Here is a 26157-nt window from a genome sequence, read left to right as displayed (position 1 = left end):
AAAGGAAATGAAAAGCCATTTCTCCAAAAATGATATACCAATGCCATTAAACATGTGACAAGATACTTAACATCTTTAATCATTTAAGAAATTCAAATAAAAACCAAAAGGAGACACTGTGAATACAAATATTCACAATCAAAACAGAAAATGACAAGTGTTGATAAGGATGTGGAGAAATCTGAACTCTTGTGGAAAGTATGGTGAGATTGTAAAATTGTAAAATGGTATAACTGGTATGGAAAACATTATGGAGGTTCCTCAAAATAATCACAAACAGAACTACTGTATGATATATAGCCATTTCACTTCTTGGTATATATCCAAAGAACTGAATGCAGGATCTCAAAGAGACATATGCACACTCATATTCAAAACAGCACTATTTACATAGCCAGGAAGTGAAAACAACCCTAATCTCCATCAGTGGATAAATGAATAAACAAAATGTGGTATACACACACCACAGATATTATTTAGTCTTCAAAAAAGAAATCGCATGACATGGATAAATTTTGAGGTTATTATGTTAAGCCAGTCACAAAAAGATAAATGTATGATTCAGCTTTATCTGAGTTCTCTAAAGTAGTCAAATTCATAGATTCAGAAAGTAGAAAGGTAGTTACTAGAGGCTGGAGAGAGAGGGAAAAGAGGAGTTGTTTAAATGGGCATAGAGTTTCAGTTTTATAAGATGAAAAGTTCTGGCAATCTGTTTGTTTCACAGTAATGTGAATATACTTAACACTATCGAATTGTATCCTTAAATATGATTAAGATCGTAAATTTTATGTTAGGTGACTTTTTATTTAAAAAAGTTAAAAAAAAAAAAAAGACACATGTACCTCAATGTTAACTGCACCACTATTTACAACATCCAGGATGTGGAAGCAACCTGAATGTCCAATGACATATGAATGGATAAAGAAGTTATGGTATGTGTATGTACACACACACACTGGAATATTACTCAGCCAGAAAAAGGAATGAAATTGGGTCATTTGCAGAGAAGCAGATGGACCTAGAGTCTGTTGTACAGGGTGAAGTAACTGAGAAAGAGAAAAACAAGTATCATATATTAATGTGTATATGTGGAATCCAGGACAAAATGCTACAGATGAACTACTTGCAGGGCAGGAAAAGAGACACAGATGAAGAGAATGGACACATGGACACAGTGGGAGGAAGGGGACGGCGGGATGAACTGAGAGATCAAGATTGACACACACACATATGTACACTAGTGGGAAGCTGCTGTAGAGCACAGGGAGCTCAACTTGGTACCTGTGATGACCTAGAGGGGCAGGACTGAAGAGTGGTGAAGGGAGGCTCAAGAGGGAGGGGATGTATGTAATATGTATACATATAGCTGATTCACTTTGTTGTACAGCAGAAACTAACACAACATTGTAAAGCAATTACACTCCAGTTAAAAAAAATACCGTGTTCAACAGTTCACCTCAGATCTAAGCAATTTTTAAAAAGAATAAAACAACTACTTGTTTTATTAAATAAAACAACTACCTGTTTTATTAAATAAAACAACTACCTGTCTTATTAAATAAAACAACTACCTGTCTCACTACTTGTGAGAAATGTAATGATAATTTTGAAAATTTTCCACATTTAAACAAACTTCTGTGGTCCACACTATTTACTCACTTAATACATAATACACCCTGAAACTTAGAATAGCATCACACATACCTGATGCGATGACAGGATCTTTCATAAGCTCCCTAGTTATTGGACATATAAATTCATCAGGAATTTCAGAAGAAAGGGTTTTCATCTTTGTCCTCAGCTCTTCAATTTTCCTCAGAACTTTACTACGCAGCCCTAGAGATTCTGAAAAGAAATTATTCTGTTAGGGCCGGAGAGCTATCTATAAGCTTTACGTAAGTCTTCAGCAGAGTAAAATTTTATCTACTATAACCAAAAATCTTCAGAAATACTGTTTTACCACATGGAATCTTTTCTTTACAAATTCTTTAATGAATCTTTGTAGTACAGAATACTGTGTGATTAAAACAACTCAGCAATAGAAAGATTATTCTAAGTAACTTTAGATTCTGAAAGCTCAAGAATTTCAGATTGCCCAAACACTAATATACTACACAAAATTAGAAAAGTGTTTTATATGTTAATTTAGAGAACAAAGTTTCCTAAAAATCATTTATAAAGATGTTCAGTTTAATATAAAAATTCCATCATATTTTTAAACATTATGAAACTTGGTTTATTATTTGCTGATTCTTATACAATGGGAATACCAGACCACCTGACCTGCCTCTTGAGAAATCTGTATGCAGGTCAGGAAGCAACAGTTAGAACTGGACATGGAACAACAGACTGGTTCCAAATAGGGAAAGGTGTATGTCAAGGCTGTATATTGTCACCCTGCTTATTTAACTTATATGCAGAGTACATCATGAGAAACGCTGGGCTGGATGAACGACAAGCTGGAATCAAGATTGCCAGGAGAAATATCAATAACCTCAGCTATGCAGATGACACCACCCTTATGGCAGAAAGCAAAAAAGAACTAAAGAGCCTCTTGATGAAAGTGAAAGAGGTGAGTGAAAAAGTTGGCTTAAAACTCAATATTCGGAAAACTAAGATCATGGCATCTGATCCCATCACTTCATGGCAATAGATGGGGAAACAATGGAAACAGTGACTGACTTTATTTTTCTGGGCTCCAAAATCACTGCAGATGGTGACTGCAGCCATGAAATGAAAAGACGCTTGCTCCTTCGAAGAAAAGTTATGACCAACCTAGACAGCATATTAAAAAGCAGAGACATTACTTTGCCAACAAAGGTCCGTCTAGTCAAAGCTATGGTTTTTCCAGTAGTCATGTATGGATGTAAGAGCTGGACTATAAAGAAAACTGAGCACCGGAGAATTGATGCTTTTGAACTGTGGTGTTAGAGAAGACTCTTGAGAGTCCCTTGGACAGCAAGGAGATCCAACCAGTCCATCCTAAAGGAAATCAGTCCTGAATATTCATTGGAAGGACTGATGCTGAAGCTGAAACTCCATAACTCTGGCCACCTGATGCGAAGAACTGACTCATTTGAAATCAAGACCCTGATGCTGGGAAAGATTGAAGGCAGGAGGAGAAGGGGTCAGAAGATGAGATGGTTGGATGGCATCACTGACTCGATAAACATAAGTTTGAGTAAACTCCAGGAGTTGCTGATGGACAGGAAGGCCTGGCATGCTACAGTCCATGGGGTCACAAAGAGTCTGACACAACTGAGGGACTGAACTGAACTGATACAAAGCACAGTATTAAATAAAACTCATCTGTTTGTCCAAAACTGTACACGTAAGCTTCATTCATCTGTAGTTTTACTTTTATCTCATTTCAAAAATTAATTTTTAGTTTCAGGAAGATAAATATAATTAAGTTTAGGAAGAGGAGTGTTATTTAGCTGTTTGTATTTTTATCAGCTGACAGTTCTATTTTAGGTAGAGGTTTTTTTCTGGGTAGGGGTGGTGGGTAAATGGGTAGAAAAAAAGAACTACATTTCAGAATGCCTCATAGTTTCCATAAAAAGCCATATTAACTTTCTTTCTGATTGGAAGGTAATTCTTCATATAGTGTTTAAACACACTTTTACAACATCTTTTATCTGGCAATCTTTTCAAGGATGTCTGCAAACTTCCTTGGAAGCTAATGTCTCCCTCCTAGTCAAAGGGCAGGTTTGTGTTCTAAGACCTACAAAGATAATGTCTTCCTCTCAGACTACTTAGCTAGCAGTCTCCTTATCATACTGGGGGGGGGGGGATCATATATTCAGGGTTCCTCAGCTATGACACTATCACAAATTGCCTGCACAAGACTTAGGGGCAGAGGGGAACCAATCTGAGCATGAAGCTCATGCTGCTTGCTGTCCCATGAGTAATAAACTGTTTACATCTATTTGGATTCACTGACTGTATCTATGAAAAGTGTGGGATGTCAACCCAGCAACTGCCTGCATCTTAAGGGACGTCCTTCCTATGGAATTCACTGAAACCAAATTGAAGATTTTTAAAACAATTTTGTTTTAAAAAACATCACAACACATTTATAATTAGAGAGTGATCATCTCATTTAAAGGGATAATATATTACATGTAATAAGAATACAGAGGTATTTAATATTCTAAAAAATACACATATTTTCCTGTCAAAAATAATATACATGCATGCTAATATTTAGAATGCTTATTAATAGAGGATGTGAAGTGAAGTCAAAGTTGCTCAGTCATGTCCGACTCTTTGTGACTCCATGGACTATACAGTCCAGAATTCTCCAGAATACTGGAGTGGGTAGCCTTTCTCTTCTCCAGGGGATCTTTCCAACCCAGGAATCAAACCCAGGTCTCCCGCATTGCAAGTGGATTCTTTACCAGCTGAGCCATAAGAGAAGCCCAAGAATACTGGAGCAGGTAGCCTATCCCTTTCTCCAGCAAATCTTCCCCAACCAGGAATCGACCTGGGGTCTCCTGCATTGCAGGCAGATTCTTTACCAACTGAGCTATCGGGGAATCCTAATAGAGTGTGTAGAAACCCTATTTCAAAATGTACTATAAAATAAAAGGTTAAATTGTGTGTTATCTGGCCCAATTTTAATGTTTAAAAATGCCGTCATTTACCAGCAGTTACCAAATCATATCCACAGAACTTACCCAGAGGAAAATACCTCCTTTTCTGATTGGGGGTTGGAAGTCAGTGTTATTAAACTTAATTGCTCAGAAAGAAAAGACCCTTACCCAGTGAGGGCTAGCAAACACTCAGTGTGAGTTAATGGGCGATATTTTGCTAAATTTGCTATAACTCTGAAAGGCATCTGGTTCTTAGCAGACAACAAATTAAACAGGCTATCAACTCTGTCCCCCTTTCTCCACCCCTTCCCAATGCTGGAAATGCTGCATAATTGAATTGATGGCACCAAGACACAAGTAATCATTAAAGATACAAAATTCCAAAAACCCTCAAGAAAACAGAAGTAACTGGGTTCCAGAGTAAGGGATGGATGGGACATAGTTTAAAGCAGAGATTTGTATACACAAATGGAAGAAATACCTTTCTACTTGTAGCCCTCTCTCCCCTCAACTTTGTCCTGTAAATACCATTGCCAAAGCAGCAACGCCAGCACCAGCTGGAGGCAGAGTAACAGGAAAGCGCTACTGCCTGGAGCTAACCATCACAGCCCATGAGGCTGGTCACGGAGTCACCTCTGTACTGCCCTGAGACAGAACAGGATCAACAGCTGGTCTCTTGGAGGAAAAAAACATTGAATTCTTATTTAAAAATAAATTTTATTAAACAAATTCTGACTAGAATGATCAAGAGAAAACGAGACATAAAAAGGAACACATAAAGATTTTTTAAAGGATCTGGAAAAGATGATGATAGGAGCAATGTAATTTTTACATTTCTCTGAATCCCTTCATGAAAAGCAACGTGACTAGATAGCAAAATCAAATTCCATGGGCGGTTACAACAAAACAAGGTAGCAAGGTATCTTCATGAGCCCCACAACATATTAATAAGTGGGAGAAGATAAACCACCAATATCCATAAGATCTGTGATTGATATCAGTGTGGAAGCAACAGGACATCTGATAGGCTTGAAAAAAGAAGACCTCAAAATGCCCCACAAGTACTCACTGCAAAGTAGGGAGGTCAATTTAAGAGCAGTTGCTGACCTGGAAGGGTATGTCCACTCCAAAAGCCTGTGAGTGCACAGGCCCACACATTTAAAAGGTCAATTTCACGGAAGTTGTATATACAGAAAAAATGGTAAATGTTTTATTACTTAATAGTATATGCAGTTAGGCAACGAGAGAAAATCTACATAAGGGAGTATTACAAGGAATTGAAACATGAAACTTCCAAAATCTGAGGATGTTAAGACAGCTGGTGCATAAAGTTTTAAAAAGCATTTGAAATAATAATTTGATATTATAATTTTTAAATGAAACATGATAAAAATGTCTCATGTGCTTTCATGGGTTCTTGGAAAGACAAGAGCAAAAGGAAGAGGTACCTCTTGGAAAAACCTCATTCCCAATTAAGAATCTATGATTGATAATTAGTTGAATATAAGGGTAAGAACTGATACAATATACAACAGTTCCTTGTCATCTGTCATTCCATACTTTTACCATTATATCATCTACAGCAATTCCACACTCCAATATAGGTAGCAATTTACAATATCCCGGAGGCCTAGGTATAAACAGAGGCCACACTGCAGTGAAAGTCACGTGACTAGTCAATGGACTTAATGCTTGCCTAGTATCCCATCTCAGACTTTCTTGCTCTTCATCTTTCATACTTTATGCCTTTTGGTTGCAATATTAAAGGCTTTAGTAGAGTTCACAAATTCACGGATTCACAAATGTCTTAAGACATATCTCTTTTAGTATCAAGGATCTCTTATACCAGTAATCCCTTTCTGGACATCTTGATGCAAATATAGTAATATATATAGGGAGTTATTTCCTACCTAAAACTGTCTCCAGTTTCATTAACACAATCCCAGAAAAGAACTATTACTCTAGGTTAAAAGCAATAGATTCCAACAGATGCTCAAATCTACAGAAAGATCCTTTACTGTACATTTACAAAAGGTTCACTGAAAAAAGATGTGATTGACTGCTTGACTCCTTAAAAATAATTTTTAACTGTCAGACATAACAGATAATATCACTTTGTTTCCTAACACTCCAATCAATACACTTTACTGCAAAATTAACTTTCTTTGCATGATGAATGTTGAACAAATTCATATTTATTCACATTCAAGTAGGAAGCACTTTAACAGTTGTACCACAAAAATAAATGCAAGTAATGCATCACAAGAGTAAAATTCATTATCGCATACTCAATTTGCCTCTTAAAACATTTTTTTCTAGTCTCAATTTCAATTCTCTATTACTCCAATTAACTGTTTTGAGGAAGAGTCTGCTTTTTTCTTAAAGCTCAAGACTAACAGAAATTCACTGTAGCTTAAAGTAGCACTTGTAGATTAGTGTTAGCCTCTTGATCCTTTATAATTTTGCAAAAACTAAAATACTTTAGAATGATGCAGAAAAAATTTAATCTATTTATAGTTACTTATTCTGTAATTTGTTGAATTCACTAACTTCCCAAATCTTAAACACAAACACAAAGCCAATTCCTTACTTACTAGAGAGTATGTAACATTTGTTTCCATTTACAATAATGGTCTGCCTAATTCAGCTTTTTGACCACAGAAATTAAATTATATTTCAATTTTAGCTTGAGCCTGATAGTTACAAAACTTATTTAATTGAACTTCAAAATTATCATAACTACTAAGCCCAAGACTCACCTTTTCAAAAACTATTTCAGGCCACTGACTGAATCCTGTAAGAATTTCTTAAACTTTATTTATCTGGCTATCCCAGAACAGAATTCTATTCCTATTAATTGTTTTCACTATGCTCTCTTATGTTTTGAAACATTCTTTGTTGAAATCTAAAATTATTATTTTATATTGTCATGTGCTTCTCTGTGATAACGTATTGTTAAATTTTACTGTGAGAAAGGAATGAGAAGTTAACTAATGAAGATTCTAAATTCATCAGAACTTTCAGGAAGAAAGAGTAAATTACAAATTATAAAGGAAATAAGTTACTAGAGATACAAAAACAACTTTCACAGTATAGTCTGAGTACAAAACCATCTGATTCTAAATATTTTCACAAAGTTATCATTCTGTTAACTTTTTAAAAGATCATAAGCTTCCAAGACATTTAAATAGGTACATATACTATAATTACTGTGTAATGAACGTATATACCTATACTTTAAAATGGTTTTCTATAACAACACTTTTTTGTTATTTGACTCTTCATTAACAGTAAATTCCCTATGGACATCCTATTTCCTATGCTTACTTATTAATTTAAGATTTTACTATTGCATACTGATAATAATGTCTGGGGACACTATTAGAGCACAACACTAAGACTTCAAACTGTTTCTCATAAGGATGTAGTATTCAAAACACATGAACAACTCTTACAATTCAACAATAAGCAGACAAACCAATTTTAAAGGGGGAAAGTCCAAAGAAGATATACAACCAACAAGCACTTGAAACTATGCTCCATATCATTAGATAAATGCAAATCAAAACCACAATGAAATACCACTTCACATCTATTAAACACCTATACTCAAGAAGATAGCTAGAAAACAGTGTTGACAAAGAGGTGAAGAAATTGGAAACCTCACATGTTGCTTGTGGGAATGTAAAATAGTACAGCTGCTTTGGAAAACAGTCTGGCAGTTCCTCAAATAGTAAAAAAAAAATTATTTTAATCATATACCCAAGGCAAATGAAAAGACACTCACACAAAAACTCATACATACATATTCATAGCAACATTATTGATAACAGCCAAAAAACAGAAATGTCCCAAATGTCCATCAATTGATGCATGAATAAACAAAATGTGTTTCAGTCATACAATGGAATATTATTCAGCCATAAAAAGGAATGAAGTACTTGTACATACAAAAACCCTGAGGTTAAATAAAAGAAACCAGATACAAAAGGCCACATGTTGTTTGGTTTCACTTAAGAAAAATGTCCAAAATTGATAAATCTTATTTCTACAAGAGATAGATTAGTGGTTACTAAAAGGGTAGAATGAGAAATGAATGGGGTTCTTTGGGGAAGACAAAAATGTTCTGAGATTATATAGTGGCTGTTATACAATTCTATGAGTATATGAAAAACCAATGAATTACTCAGTTAAAAAAATGACTTGTACACTGAAAATTACAAAGCACTTTTGAAATAAATTAAGATCTGAATAAACAGAAAAATATCCTATGCTTATGGATTAGAAGAATTAATACTGTTTAACATGACAATAATCTCCAATTTGATATATAAATGGGTAACAAGCACATGGAAAACTGTTCAACATCACTAGACATTAGAAAAATGCATATCAAAACCACAATGAGGGGCTTCCTTGTGGTCCGGTAGTTAAGAATCTGCCTATCCCCAGGGGACATGGCTTGATTGCTGGTCTGGGAAGATCCCACATGCCACAAGGCAACTAAGCCCATGTCCCACAACTACTGAAGCCTGAGTACCCTAGAACCCATCCTCTGCAACAGGAGAAGCCACTGCGACGAGAAGCCCATGCACTGCCACTAGAGAGTAGTCCCTGCTCAGTGCAACTAGGAAAGCCTGTGTGCAGCCAACAAAGACCTAGCACAGCCCAAAATAATTTTTTTTAAAGAGTTTACTTAAAAAAAAAAAAAAAGGCACAGTTGCTTTAGAAAATAATCTTGGCAGTTCTTCAAATGCAAGCGTAGAGCTACCATAAGACCCACCAATTCCACTCGAACAAGTTTTGTATTTTTGATGCTATTTGTACCCAGACTCCATCAATTCTCAAATACACAACATTTCCAGGACTGAGGGAGGGATAGACAAGAGAGTACAGGAGCTGTATTTAATTTGTCATCTTAAGAGTCAGATGCTTTTTCAGAGTTTTTAAAACTAATATAGTCAAATAATGCCCGTTATACACACTGAGGGTTTAGCTGGTAAGGGTCTTTTCTTTCTAAGCAATGAAATTTAATAACACTCACTCCCAGCCCCCAATCACAAAAGACTATGTCTTCTTCTGGTTAAGTTCTATGGATATAAATCAGTATCATCCAAGAAAACTGAAAATAGATGCCCACATAAAAATTGTACATGAATGTTCAAAGTAGCATAATTTAAAAAAAATCTTAAAAATGAGAACAATCTAAATTCAATCAACTGATGAATGGATGAGTAAAAGGTGATAACTCATATAATGAAATATTATTCAGCTATAAAAAATGAAGTACTAATATATACAACATTTATGAATCTTTGAGAACATGCTAAGCAAAAAGGCCAGACACAGAAGGCCTTGACATTATATGAAATGTCAAGAATAGGCAAATCCTTAGAGATATAAAGTAGATTAGTGGTTGTCAGGAGCTAGAGAGAAAGGAAATAGGAATGACTGTTAATGGGCATGGGGCTTCTTTCTAAAGTGGTAAAATTGTTCTGGAATTAGTTGCAATGGTTGTACAAACCTGTGACTAGTATACTAAGAGTCACTTATTATACTACTGTACACTTGTAAAAGGGTGAATTATATTGCAACTTAAAAACCACATATATTTTAAAAATTAGTTACATGGTGGCTTTAATTACCCAAAAAATAGTATCTAACATTTCTTTTCCATAATCTACTAAAAACATACTCTCCTTTATACAAAAGCATATTCCAGAATAACTAATGTGCTAGAATACTAAGAGGAAACCATTAATGCAGTTAAAACCAATCTCATAGTAAATTATTAAAAGTTGTTTTTAAGACTTTCTTTCACTAGTCTTACCTATTTTCAAATCATCAGCTAGACTTTCTTTTGTAAGACTCAACAATTCTCTTCCATCAATGTTATTCATTTTGAAAGTATCAACGAGGTCTTCTAAACCTTCGGCACAAAGCCAGTTTAAGACATCATCCTCGGACCAATTTTCAGTAAATTGGTTTGGTTGATCTGGGATCTTTGCTTAAAAAACAAACAAAAGAACACTCATAAACAAAAAGGTAAGTGAAATAATAAGCAAAAGTATATCCTTTATAAACATTCTCCTGCGTGTGTGCTAAATGGCTTCAGTCATGTCTAACTCTTTGCAACCCTATGGACTGTAGTCCTCCAGGCTCCTCTGTCCAAGGGACTCTCTGGGCAACTGGAGTGGGTTGCCATGTGCTCCTCCAGGGGACCTTCCAGACCCAGGGAGTGAACCCACATCTCTTTTAAGTCTCCTGCATTGGCAGGTGGGTTCTTTATCCCAGCACCACCTGGGAAGCCCAATATAAAGATTCTCACTTTGTACTAAAAAGTAAACAAAATGTTCTTAAATCTGTTTTCTACTTGAACATCTTTTAAAAAAAATTTTAAAATCAAATACTACATATAATTAAAGCATTATTTAATTAAATGCTACTCTTTTGGAACTTTTTTCACTCCAGAAAAAGTTTATCATTATATAAAACTGGCATCAGAAGTATTATATTTGATCTGTCATCTGCATATCAGCACCACTAGTTAGCTAACTTTGACAGTGATAAAAATAAAACTTCTAAACTGTGTCAATACTGCTTAATGGAACTAAAAATGAAACCACTGAGATAAAACAATCATTTCTATTTTGCCCTAGGCTATATTTATTAATATCTGAAAAATCAGTACAGAGTATAAATAAAGAGCTTACAAAACTATGGGGGGTATGATGTAACTGAGCGTGCACCCAAAAGCATTTACCAACAGTTATAACATAGATGACTGGGTTAACTTTAACACTGGGTTCTCTAAAATTACTTTTAAGTTATATTAACTTTGGATGTATGCTTTATATTGAAAAAAGCAACATGAATACTTTGTCAAAAAAATTACTAAATTTCTGATTGAAATGGTGAAAGGTGGTGTTGTTGTTAAACATGATATCCTTACTAACCTTGGCAAAGTGTTTCCGTGTCAAATTGCCAGATGTTCACTGTTTTGTCCATTGAACCAGTAGCAAGTAAAAGGATATTGGGTGCAAAGGCACAAGTTGTGACATACCTAGTTAATAAAAACAACTATTACACATCCTTAGACCAATTTTTTAATTACATTAATACAAAGCAAGGTTAAGTTCAGACCTGGTGTGCTGAGTCAGGGTGTGAAGTATATTCTCAGTATTCTGAAAAAAATAACAGAACAAACAGCTGTATATTTACTCAGGCAACAGTAAAGTTACTAACAAAGACTTGCTTGACCTGAAGGATTTATATACTCTATGTATTCCAATATTATTGAGTCATTAATATAAGCTGAAACTTATCCAATGAAATAGAGAATAGCATTTATAACTAATAATATCAAGTACTTATTTTATTCTTTCTCATTTATTACTACTGCTGTCTGCTAAACTTTTTAGATTAATATAGTCCTGTCTGATTTGTCTTAACTAATAGTAACCATGAAATAATTTGTATTTTTGTTACGGCATTTGACTTGTACCCACTGTAGACCAGTGAATAGAAATTAATCACTTCAATTCTGAGTGCACTTAGCTGGCCATCCAGTATCTAGATGTATTTAACTGAGACTCATATACATATTTTATGGAGGAAATTTAATGTTTTAGCTGTTTCTGTGAAACTTTTCATGAAAACTTTCTGAGAAATAGTAAGGATCTACTTCACCTCGTTTGAGTACTCTTTCCCATTTGCTGCCAGAACTCTCAGTGATTGGAATTTCCATGAGCAGAACTAGCTTATTAGCTTCCTTACTTGCCACACACTCATTCTGATGATTTACATCTCTATTTCATTTGCTGGCATAGCTACAACCTAAATTCAACCACTATAAGGGTCCACTCAACACTGATTTCTCTCGGAGAATATTTTCACAATTTATTAAACATTCATTTTCTTCCACCCGGTCTTTAGTCACATGCGTCTACCAAAAAGTCGCATTTCTCCAAATCCATTATAACCTACTTTTCCTTATACTAGTCTCTAAACCCAGCTGCACCTCTAAAGCAGTGGGTCACTTTCAGCTTTCAGCTATGTCCTACCAAAACCTTCCAATAAATAGTAACGAACTATGAGAAATGATACCTAAAAGTATAGTCTTACCCTCCAGTAAATAATCCTTTGTTGTTATGAAAACCTGGTGTAAGAGTTTAAGAATAACTGATTCAGTGATTTTTTGGATACTGGTTCTCTTCAATTGGTATTTTCTTTTATCAGATTAAATATCTTTCTATCTTAAAACCATTATTGGAATATTTCAGGGCTTGACCCAGAACCAATTCCTTACTTACATAACTATTTTAGCATTTCTAAAATGTACATATTATCTTTTGAGGCACCCTAAACAAAAAAATATATATACATTTTCCTTATCCTGCCTAACTCAACTTGAAATTCAGCGGCCTAACAAGCAAACATAATTTACAAAGATCACACAAGATGTGAAGTACTTACAGTATCATACACTATAACTGACTTATCCACTGATCTTTAAGGGAAAAAAAAAAAGGATCATGGGTGAAAAGTTCTATAAAAACGAAGTACAGTATTTGTATATTTAAATCATTTTAATAACTTTGTAAGAAAAGGCTGAAATTTTGATATGCACACATTCAGAATGCAGTCTATTTTCATTCATTGTATAAACTTATTTTAAAAAACTATATACCATATCCCAAATTTATTGGAAAATTATAAACTTTATTAAACACCAGCACATGTTATTTATACTATATAGCCCTAAACAGAGTAAGCATTTATAGCAAATAAATAAGACACAATTTTCTATGACATTAATAACTCAAAGGGAAAAACCACTACAAGGGAAACCTATCACTTGCTACTTGATTTTTATTCTGGATAGCATTGTTCTTTATTATTGATATGGCTGTGCCTTAATTACTAGTCAATATGTATGTGACTCATTTTTTAAAACTGTAATTCTAAACTTTATTTAGACCCTACATGATTTCTTTCAATGCTATAAAAATTAAAACAACTATTTAGGATTATTTTAGTGGCGAAAAAAAATTATCATACAAAGAAAAATGCAATACCCTAACAAATTACATAATCAAAAACAACAGATAAACGTGTTTGTACGTGATGTTTTCCCCCCTTTGGATACAGCTGTTATGCCACCATATGTTGCAAAGTGAGAAAACATAACAAGTGTTACTGCTCTCTGTACAATTTTAACAGTACTTTTATTATTATTAAAAGTAGCTGATTATAGTCTGACCATAGGAGTCACACCTATTATAAGGCTTAAAATTTCTTTGAAAATTCCTTATTTAGTAGTCTCTACAGCATTGGTAATGGATTTTGACAAGAGAATCTTTGTCATAAGTTCAAAATAGAAATTAGACTTTGTTCAAACATAAAATGAAACACAAGTGAGAAGCATACAGATGCATTCTGGATGGTAAAAAAAAAAGAATTAGAGCATTAAATGCTAAATCAAAAAACAGCCAAAAAACAATGAAAATATTAGCAGCTAATATGCATAGCCAGACATGATTTAGATGCATTCTTGTGTGTGTGTGAGCTAAGACACTTTAGTTGCGTCCAGCTCTTTGAGACTCTATGGACCATAGCCTGTCAGTCTCCTCTGTCCATGGGCTTCTCCAGCAAGAATATTGTAGTGGGTTGCCATTTCCTTCTCCACGAGATCTTCCCAAGCCAGGGATCAAACCTGTGTCTCTCATATTTGCTGCACTTACAGGCAGGTTCTTTACCACTAGCACCAGGGAAGCCCCACAGACGCTCTATTTAGTCCTAACTTCTTCATGGTATAAGGTATTATCACTGGAATATCTTAGGGAATTCTTAGGGAAAATTCTTAGGGAAAACTTTATTACTTCTTACCATCCTTAAACAGAAAGGAAATTCTATTTTCTGAGATTACCACTAGTGCAATTAAAACTAACTCATCGCAATGATATATATCACTTGAGAAGCTAGATCATCAGTAAACGATCCTGTAGGCAACCGATAAGACAGACACAATAAAAATGAAACAGGTTCACTTGCTGATGAGGTATAAAAATGAATCTGAGAAGCAAAAAGCCAAGCATGAAGAACTCTTTGAGTCTACAGAACATGAACAAGAAGAATAGAGATTATGGGCAGAAACCTGTAGACCCTTAGAGACTAAGAGGATTTTAAACTCACCTCCTATTCAAAAGAGGGGTAATGAAATTTGATAACTGATTAGATTTGGAGGGAAGGAAATTACTATTAAGGAAAAATAAATAGTTTTCAGTTTTTGAGATTTGGGTTCCAAAGACAAAGAAAATAATTATAACCACTATTAACAGACACAAAATACCTTGAAATTACTAAATATAAAACCTCAAAGTATTCCCTGAATAGAACCTGCACCAATATCAAATAAATGCTCTAAATATTTGGTGCCCCAGTTTATATATATCCTGCCTGCTATATTCAACTCTTCCCCTTTGCTACATAAAACTCTTTCAGTACTCACATTCCACCACAATCTGCCCTCTCACCTTGACCCCACTTTCTCCCTTATAAAGGATGCATTAGTTGCCAAGTCTTTTGTTACTCCTTTCCCACCATTTTATGGCACTCTAAAACTTCAACTCTGCTTACAGAAGAGTACCAGAGAAACTAAAGAACAAACAAACAGATATGAATCACTAAAAGGGATCAACAGCAGAATAACTGAGACAGAAGAAAGGATAGATAATCTAGAGGACATAATGGTGGAAATCACTGTCACAGAACATAGAAAAAAGGAGGAAAAGAAATGAAGACAGCCTAAGAGACCTCTGGGACAACACTAAGTGCACCAACATTTGCATTATAGGGGTCCCAGAAGGAGAAGTGAGAAAGAAAGGACGTGAGGAATTATTTGAAGAGGTAATAGCTGAAAACTTCCTGAACATGGGAAAGGAAGTAGTCAATGAAGTCCAGGAAGGACAGAGAGTCCCAGGAAGGATAAACCCAAGGAGGAATACACCGAGATACATAGTAATAAAAGTGACAAAAATTAAAGAGAGAAAATATTAAAAGCAACAAGGGAAAAAATGACAACATACAAGGGAACTCCCATCAACCTATCAGCTAATTTCTCAACAGAAACTCTACAACCCAGAAGGGAATGGCATGATATATTTAAAGTGATGAAAGGGAAAAACCTACAACCAAGAATACTCTACCCAGCAAGACTCTTCCTCAGATTTGATGGAGAAATCAAAAGCTTTCCAGACAAGCAAAAGTTAAGAGAATTCAGCACCACCAAATTAGCTTTACAACAAATGATAAAGGACCTTTTCTAGACAGGAAACACAAGAGAAGGAAAAGACCTACAGAAAGTAAACCCAAAACAATTAAGAAAATGGTAACAGGATCATACATGTCAATAATTATCTAACATGTAAATGGATTAAATGCACCAAAAGACACAGACTGGCTGGCTGGCTGGAAACATGTGTATATATGTACACTTACCACTGACCCCCTGAATTGTATGTAATTATTTTATATAGTTAAGTTAATTATGTTCCCATTATGGCTTGCAATTGTACTTTGAACTTTTATCTGGCTATTGATTTGTGAAAACTGATAAACATCTTTTACTATTGTGATTATGTAACTATTACTCACTTAATACCACTGTAGCATTATTGGTCAACAGAAAAATAATAGACCTCCATCTCACCAAAGCTAGGATCTAATAGTAAAACCTGTAATCACTTTTTAAAATCCAGATGCATATTAGAATTATTTTGAAATTTTTTAAAAAATACAATTGCTCAGGTATTGCTTTTTTTTCTCCAAAGCTTCAGATGTTTCTAATGAGGAGTCATGTTTAAAAACAACTGGACTATATGATAATCTTTTACTTTTATCTAGTTTGTTTCACTTTTCCTATTTCATATTCAGTGCTCTCATTTCATTTAGTTTATGTTCTCAATTTCTTTTTTTCATGTTCTTTCTCAAGGCTTCATCAAGTGTAGTAGAAAAGCTTTTGTATACATATATAAATATGTACAATATAAATATTTTAGAAAACTTATGAATTTTTGCCTAACTAAAAATATGATGCCATTTTGATTCCACTTGTCTTAGTGTGAATAGAATGGTAGATTTCTAATTAAAAATAGATATGTAACAAAAATTTACTGTATAGTATAGGGAACTATAGTCAATATCTTGTAGTAACCTATGATGGAAAATAATTTCAAAACTATGTGTTTTGTATAACTGAATCACCTTGCTGTGAACCTGAAACATTGTAAGTCAACTATACTTCAATAAAATATATATATTTAAAAAAAAGATTAGTATTCAAAATATATGTCACAACATAGAGTCCACTTTGCTATTAGAGGGCTGCAAATCTGTTTCTGAGCTTCTTCAATAGCAACTCAAAAAAGGAAATACCATCTGTTACACAATTTAAGATAGAAACACAAACCCAATGCTCGGGAAAGGGATATCAGTTGTTCAGACTGACATCTAGAGGAATTATTTCCCCCAAGGTCTTTACAGAGATGATTCCATGAAACAGTCCCCAACAACTCATCCTGAATGAACATGGTAAGTTTCAAACAGCTGTTTCATAATGCTCCTCAATATAGATCAACAGCTAAAACTTAACCCAGAAAAAGCGTAAGTCAGAAAATCAGGGGGTAAACTAACGTTATGTGTTATACACATGCCCAATGCTCTGGATTACAAAAAAATAATACATAAAAATAATTGGGAAAAGAGGATGTATATTGTCACCCTGCTTATTTAACTTATATGCAGAGTGCATCAGGCAAAATGCCAGCCTGGATGAATCACATGCTGGAATCAAGACTGCAGGGAGAAATATCAACAACCTCAGATATGCAAATGATACCACTCTAATGGCAAAGAGCAAAGAGAAACTAAACAGCCTCTTGATAAAAGTGCAAGAGTTGGCTTAAAACTCAACATTCAAAAAACTAAAGTCATGGCATCCAGTCCCATCATTCCATGGCAAATAGATGGGGAAACAAATGGAAACAGTGACAGATTTTATTTTTGGGGCTCCAATGTCACTGCAAACAGTGACTGCAGCCATGAAATTAAAAGACGCTTGCTCCTTGGAATGAAAGTTATGACAAACTAGACAGCATATTAAAAAAACAGAGACATCATTTTGCCAACAAAGTTCCATACAGTCAAAGCTATGGTTTTTCCAGTAGTCATGTACAGATTTAACAGCTGGACAATAAACAAGGCTGAGCACCAAAGAACTGATGCTTTCAAACTGTGGTGCTGGAGAAGACTCTTGAGAGTCCCTTGGACAGAAAGGAGATCAACTTTGAGTATTCATTGGAAGGACTGATACTGAAGCTGAAGCTCCAACACTGTGGCCACCTGATGTGAAAAGCCAACTCGCTGGATAAGTCCCTGATGCTGGGAAAGATTAAAGGCAGGAAGAGAAGGGGGCAACAGAGGATGAGATGGTTGGATGGCATCATTGACACAATGGAAATGAATTTGAGCAAGCTCCAGGACATAGTGAAGGGCAGGGAAGCTTGGCGAGCTGCATTCCATGGGGTCACCAAGAGTCAGACATGACTTAGAAACTGAACAACAACAATATCATTGGAACATATATTAAATATCCCTAGACTGAGCAATTATTGTGCCCCAAACATAAGTAATAAATGCTTTGCCTGCATTTTCTTAGTTAAGCTTCATAACAATCTTTTGAGGAAAGTATTCTGATTTTCCCCATTTTATAATTTAAAAAACGAAGGTGAGAGAAGATATGGAATTAGACTTGTTCAAGGTTGCACTGCTAGTACATGGCAGGGCTGGGATTAAAATTCAGTATCCATGTTTCTGGATTTTACACTTCCTAGATCATCTCCTATGAATGTATTAAAATTAAAATTGATCCATATTGAGTACACACCTTGACAATTTTAGCCTAAAAACTTATAAAATAGATGGCATGGTTATTCAGATTTCACTACAGTTTTCATAAGACATCTGTTTTTCAAGTCATGTAATATCTGATAACCCTCATGATAAACAAACTCTAACATGGACTCTGTCTAGCTAACTAACTTGTTCAACAGTTTTGTTAACAATGTTGTAGAGAGTACAGAGAAATAAATGACAATTTGAGTTTTGGAAAGGGGACCTTAAGCCTTCTCATGATAGTCATTGCTGAGTGAGAGAGGGTGGTTGTTAAGCTACTACTAATTTATAACAATAAAGCTCTGTTGTCTACATTTATAAAAGACAAAACCATAAATAAGCATCTTGCTGAGACTAGGGGAACATTTACTTGCCACTCTTTCAGGAATAAGATTCCTGGTCTGTATTCTCCTTTCTTTGCTTAGCAGAAAAGGAATGACATGTGACTGTAAAGTCTGGGGAAGACACTGGGCCATGTGGCTCAGCCTCTCCTGGATTTTCTTTTTTTCCGATCTGCCCTTGCAGGGCAAGTCTGAGGTGGTACATGCCACCCAAGAGCAGGTAAGCAAGTTGACTGCAGTTCTACAGTCCTGTTACCTAGTGTGTCTACCCAGCATTTATTAGTTTTCAACTCAAGAAGAAAAAGTGAAAGTGAAGTCACTCAATTGTGTCCAACTCTTTGCGACCCCGTGGACTGTAGCCTACTAGGCTCCTCAGTCCATGGGATTTTCCAGGCAAGGGAACTGGAGTGGATTGCCATTTCCTTCTCCAGGGGATCTTCCCAACCCAGGGATTGAACCCGGGTCTCCTGAACTGCAGGCAGACGCTTTACCATCTGAGCCACCGGGGAAGCCACCAGGAAGTGTGTCTACCCAGTATTTCTCTCTTATTAGTTTTCAGCTCAAGAAGAAAAAAGGGTGTTATTTTTTGAACTCAACTTTCAACAATGATGGCCATTCTCAAACTGATTTGCAAAGAATCCTAACTACTAGAACAGAAATTTTTGGAAAGAGGCAGCCTCTATTTGGATTACAAAGACAGACTCTTCCTGCTGGAATAGAAGCTAATTCATAAAATATTAATTTTATCTGGCTGGATCAAGAGAAGTAAGCAGGAAACAAAATACAAATTCTGCTAAGGGGCTAGAGGAAAATTAACAGAGGAGAGATGTGGAGGAAGATGGAGAGAAAAAGTTCCTACATATTTTGCTTGATGACATATGATTGCATCATAGCCCTGAGAGCTAATGAAATGTGTGAAACAGATATGAGAATCTACGTACTTTCCACTAATCCGATATCAAAGAGATATTCGTAAATGTAAAAGAATGCCACTTTTCTATGTTTGGTTTTATTTCTCCTAAGGAAAATGATCTGTTAATATGCAATGAGTTTATTATTCTTGTTTTTAAATAAATTAAAAATGTTTTAGAATCTCCTTAGCTTTATTTTCTGTAAATAGCAATATACGTAGCCCTTACATGTTGAGTAAAAGCTCTTTGGAGAAGTCCTCGATAACTGAGGAGTGTCAAGGAATCCCAAGACCAAAAAGCAATGAGAACTACTGTCCTAAACGATGATTCAATGTCTTTACTTCACCCATTTTCCACAGCCAAGAAACATGTGTTAGACATGCTTTGAAAGTTTCAATAGTTCTCCTAAATCTGCTACATGAAATTATAATGATATCCTCTATCATCTCTTCCCTGGTGACTGAGCTGGTAAAGAATCTGCCTGCAATGAGGGAGACCTGGGTTCAATCCCTGGATTGGGAAGATCCCCTGGAGAAGGGACAGGCTACCCACACCAGTATTCTGGCCTGAAGAATTCCATGGAGTGTATAGTCCATGGGGTTGCAAAGAGTTGGACACAAATGAGAACTTTCACTATCATCTCTACAACCTATTTTTATAGCCTCATTTTCCCTTACTCCTCTTTATCATACATTTTAATCTACTCAAAAATTTCCTGCCTTTTGCAAAGTCTTTTCTGTTTCCCAATTCTCTAATATCTGTATATACAAATTCTATATTGCTTTTTACATGGTCATCCCAAATCTATACCCTATACAACTTCCTTAGTACACTTTCTGTCCTTCAATCCTATTCTGTTCATTTATTTTTTTCTTGCCTCGTCACTTATATTCACATGTATTTTTACCCTAATTGCTTTCTCCCACTGACTCCCTCTTTATATGTATCCATTCTATCTTACCAAATACTTTTTGTCACAAATGGAATCTATCATTGACCAGCTAACTGGTTATCTATCCATTAATCAAGTATGATTTAAGCATCTCTCAATTATCCTAAAAACTAAATGTCTATACTTCACTAATTTACATTTCCAACCCATTTGTCTGCTTATATATTTATCCAAATAAACTAAAAATAAACTAATTACATCCAGAAGAATATTTGAATGTGGCCTAGAACAGCATCACATTCCAAAAGCACTTAATAATGTAAAACTCCACTTATCCAGAATGACTTGGGAAAGGTACATTATTCTAGTTGATATAATGGGTTAATTAAAATTCACATATATAGGGCTTCGCTGGGGGTCCAGTGGTTAGGAATCCACCTTGCAAAGCAGGGGACACCGGTTTGATCCCTGGATCGGAAAGACCCCACATGCTGTGGAGCAACTAAGCCTGTTTGCTGCAACTACTGAAGCCCTCACATCCTAGAGCCTGTGTTTGGAAACAAGAGAAGCCACTGCTATGAGAAGCCCCGTGCACTGTAACTAGACAGTAGCTCCCACTTGCCAAAATTAGATAAAGCCTACACGCAGCAATGAAGCACAGCCAAAAATTAAAAACAAACTTTTTAAGGATTCATATATGTACACAAGTTAATAAGAAATAGGAATGCTATAAGATGAACTTAACACAGAAACATTATTGAGCATCACTTGACACTTCTGTAATTCAGAGGGTAAGGGCACATTAGGATCTTGCTATCACTATGAACATCAACAATCAGAACAGAGAAGTAAAAGAACTTCAAGAGCACATTGTCTTATACTTCCTTTTATATGCTCTATTGCAACTGGCAGAGAACTCGGCATATAAGAAAGTCATAAACACTTTAATTTCATACATAACCAATTTGTTACTAACTTCTTAAGAGAGAATGCATAATGTATCTTCCAAAGCAGTAAGAGGAAATCCAACTTTGCAGTAATTTCAATCCTAGGCTAAAGGAGAATTTTTAAAAATACTTTTTGATGATGAACTATCAATATTTTCAAGAGTTTTTCACATGTAAAATAATGGCAATGTATCTAATTAGGTGGCTGATTATTTGTCAAGGATTGGAACATATGGAGGAAAGAACTATCAGGCTTGGTCCAGAACACTTCACATACAGGTTAGAAGCTTAAATATCTTGGCTGAAGCCAAAACTGCTGCAAAGAGCCATGAATGAGGGTTTGAATGCTATGGCCTGTGTGATCAAAGTGGAAAGATCTCAATAATGCTATACTGTGTACTAAACCAACAGCTTCACAAATTAAAGCTTTGAAAAATAAAAGCCAAGATTAGAATTTTCAGCAGAGACGTAGAAATCATAACTGACATGGCAGACCTGAAAAATAACCAAATAAAAATTGTAGAATCAAAAATAACCAAAAATCAAGAATTCTTCAATGGACCACTTTAATAGCACATTAAATAAAACTAAGGAGTGAATCAATAAAGATGAAACCATTCAGAACAAAGCTCAAGAATAAAAAAATACAGAAGAGAGAACAAGAGACAAAGTTACAGTGAGAAGGTATTTATGTGCATTTAGAATCCCAGAATTAGAGAGAAAGAAAAGGACAGAGGCAATATTGGAAGAGATAATAAGAATTTCTCCCCAAAGTGATATAATAGTCTACAAATTTAAGAAGTTCATTAAATTCTAAGCAAACTAAGCAAAAAGAAATGCAAATCTAGATACAAAGTAAATGTGCAGAAAACTACAAGATAAAATGTGTGAGCAGCCAGTGAAAAAAATATGAATTACATCCAAAAAGCTACAGTTAGAATAAAACTGACTTCTCTATAGCAATAAACAAAAACAGTATGTCCTAAGCTGTATTTACTCCAACAAAGCAAAGCCAGTTTAACATGTATAAATCAGATTTATAAAAATCAACATAATTTATAACACTAATAGGATAAAGAAGAAAAATCATATGATCTCAAAAGATGCATGAAAAATCATTTGATGAACTGTGTAATACCTATTAATGAAAAAAAAATCTTACAAACTAGAAGAAACAGAAAAGCTAATAAAGCTTATCTCCTAAAACCTACAGTGATCACACTTCATGAAAATTTTCCCTCTTCAAAACAGGTCAGACAAGGTTAGCTATATAACTATTTTCATTATCCTGGCAGTGTTAGCCAGTTCAGCAAAGTGAAGTGAAGTCAAAGTCATTCAGTCACATCTGATTCTTTGCAACCCCATGGACGATACAGTCCGTGGGATTCTCTAGGCCAGAGAACTGGAGTGGGTAGCCTTTCCCTTCTCTAGGGGATCTTCCTAACCCAGGGATCAAACCCAGGTCTCCCACATTGCAGGTAGATTCTTTACCAGCTGAGCCACAAGGGAAGGCAAGAATCAAAAAGGAAGAGACAAAAAACATCATTAACATAGTATATGATTTTAGATATAAAAAATTCAAAATTAGAATCTTCACAGAAAACTCAATTGTCTTTCCATATATATTTCCCTATATTAGCCACATCTTTTATAATAGCAACAAAAAAGAGCTTGGAATAAATCTAACAAAAGATGAGGAAGATCTCTATAGAGGGTGACAAATACATTATCTTCTATTGAGAGATATTATTGAGAGAAATCAAAAGACAAGTAAGTGGAAAAATACACCACATTCATGGGTTGGAGACTCAATACCATAAAAGACATCAATTCTCCCCAAATTTATCAGACTCAATATAATTCCAGTCAAACTCCAAACAGGTTTTTTTTGTGTAGAGGGAGGAACTGGAGAGACAGTATGACAAGCTAACTCTAAATAAAACTCATATGAAAGTGTCAAATGTCAGGAAAAGTCAAGTTATAAAGCCTCAGAAATACAGAATGATATTAGAGCAAGGACAAACAGAACAGAATAATAGGCTGCAAAAAAGACCCACACATATATGATCACTGGTTTCTGACAAGGTGGCATATTAAAATGGTGAAGAAAAGATATCTTTTCACTTTGTACTGGGACAACTGGATACCCATATGGAAAGAAATGAAATTGGATTCCTATCACATACCACTGGAGGAGGAAATGGCAACCCACTCCGGTGTTCTTACCTAGAGAATCCCATGGACAGAGGAGCCTGGCAGGCTGCTGTCCACAGGATCACAAAGTCAGACATGACTGAAGCAACTGAGCACAACCACTTCACATACCATACGCATCAGATTCACTCAACCACTTGGAAAACAAACATAATATTGAGTAAAGGAAGCCAGACACAAAATAATTCATATTGTGTGATTGGTTTTAGATCAATTTAAAAGGAAAAGACAATGCTGCACATGATCTAAGGCACTGTCACCAGAAAGCAGACTTGGAAGAAGAGGAATTCGAGGGAAACCAGCAATGTTCTATTCCTTGACCTGAGTAAGCAGCTGCAAATTTGCAGTACAGTGATTTATCAAGCTGTTCTCTTAAGTTTTATGTACTTTTCTGTAAGTCTATTGTATTTCATACCTAAATGGTTTAAGGGAATTAAACACCTTACCCTGAAACTAGCATCTGCCCATCATGAGAAAAAGCACAAGCCAGAACAGGAGCACAGTGTCCAGTCAGTGTACTTTTATATTTCAATTCAAAACCTGCAAATAACAAGGTGAGAAAATTAGCAAGCTGATTGTGCTTAGAATTTATTTTTAAGTAAAAACTATTTTATTTCTTCAATAAAATCTTGGAATGCTTAAAGGACACAAAGATGGGAAAAAAAAAAATCCTCACACAACTCAAGTATCAGAATGCACTGTGATTAAGTGGTTTCAAAAGTTCAGTAACAGGTAAAGAAAATGGTGGGGTCAGCAAACACTAGACATAGGGGATTAAAATCAAATTATTTTTAAATTAAAAAATTCTGAACTCTATAAAATATATAAAACTTTAAACAATACTTCAATCTTGGTATCTTAAACACACACACACCACACACTAATTGCCCAAATGCCTAAAAAGAAATCAAATGCCTGCAATTTTAAGTATCTGGATTAAGATATCTTCTCACTTCATAAATTAAAGATAGTAATTTACAGATCTTAAAACTCCAATATATCCTACAAAATCCCAACAAAGTATGGTAGCAGTCAAAATGCTTTTTATGCTTTCTATAATTACTGAAAAGGAATATCACAACTCTTTCAAAGATAAGCCAAGGGAATTCAATGTATTTTGGTGACAATATAGAAAAATAATCACTAAGAAGTTGATCTGGGGATACAAGGAATTAAGTGAAATCTGTAATTTTCTCAGACCTAATAAGAACTTTGAAGTGTTAATGGCTCTTGGATAGACAGCGTTTTAAACAAAAATGTCATAGTGCAGGTAAAAGCGTCAATAAAAAATGTTTATCTCACTTTATTATTAAATATATATTTTATTTTTATTCAAAATAGTAGAGTATGTTTTTACACAGGAGAACAGATGTAGGCATTCAAGGCACTGATCAATAATTAGGCACATACAGATTAGTGAAGACACAATCAAAAAAGCAAAAATGATAACAAACTGCAAAACAACTGAAGATTTAATAAAATAAACTTGCAATAAGATCCTATGAATTGGTCACATTCTCAAGAATAAGACCCATTTGTCTTATCTACTCCTCCCTACAAATAAGCAATTAAGATTAGGTGCACATAATGCTAAATGCTTTATTAAAAGGCTCTAACTGCACGTTTATAAACTGTTATGTTTTTTATAGTCAGTGTAAAAACATTTTCCAGACAATGTAGGAAAAGCTTTACTTCTGAACAATTACTAAAGATAGGTTGTACTGAGAACATCCACATACATGACTGTATTTATGGTTCTTGATAGAGAATTTTTACTTTGATAATAAAAGAGGTACGATAGACCAGAGAAATAACCAAACTCTTCTTAGCAGCTGTCACTGAAAACATTGAAAGAATTACTGCATATAACCTAATAGGCAATAAAGTAACTAATTTCCATAAAAAGAAATGTATTTCCTGGTAACAGACCCTTCTCTATACACGAGCAAAATGACAAAGGTTCTCTCGACCAAACTACCCAGGCTCTTCTGAGTGGCCTCCTGGATCAGGCCCTGACCTGGGCCAACAAAGACTTAAACTAGCGTGGTCTCTAACAGCTTAAGGTTGCATTCCTAGCATGATCCTAGTCCCCTTAAAGTTGGGGACTAAGAAAATTCAAGGCTGCCAAAAGAATTTACTGTTTATTCCAGCCAATCCCGGAAGATAAAGCTTCTGTCTCCCTGCTTCTGTGAGAGAGGAGGAGCCTAACTTCCATAAGTGCCCATCAGCAAATCCAGACGAGTTTCACATGGACCAATTCCCAGATTCCTGCTTTTTGTAATTTTGTCATTTGCTAGACGCTAC

The 26157-nt window shown here is 35.1% G+C and overlaps 1 protein-coding gene across 2 annotated transcripts in view; it reads right to left on the bottom strand.

Moving 5' to 3' along the window:
* The window catches only part of WDSUB1 (WD repeat, sterile alpha motif and U-box domain containing 1), a 64746-nt gene that overhangs the window by 25083 nt on the left and 13506 nt on the right, over positions 1-26157 (bottom strand). For both annotated transcript variants that reach the window (XM_081582834.1, XM_081582835.1), the window contains exons 5-10: positions 24300-24393; positions 13071-13104; positions 11739-11779; positions 11552-11658; positions 10426-10602; positions 1705-1845 (exon numbers count right to left, since the gene is read on the bottom strand). In XM_081582834.1, the coding sequence (XP_081438960.1) occupies positions 1705-1845; positions 10426-10602; positions 11552-11658; positions 11739-11779; positions 13071-13104; positions 24300-24393 (594 nt within the window). The remainder of the gene's footprint in view (positions 1-1704; positions 1846-10425; positions 10603-11551; positions 11659-11738; positions 11780-13070; positions 13105-24299; positions 24394-26157) is intronic.

Source organism: Giraffa tippelskirchi, chromosome 3, assembly GCF_054371585.1.
Source record: "Giraffa tippelskirchi isolate mGirTip1 chromosome 3, T2T-mGirTip1v1.2.pri, whole genome shotgun sequence".
NCBI lineage: Eukaryota > Metazoa > Chordata > Mammalia > Artiodactyla > Giraffidae > Giraffa > Giraffa tippelskirchi.
This window is presented reverse-complemented; position numbering and strand designations above follow the sequence as displayed.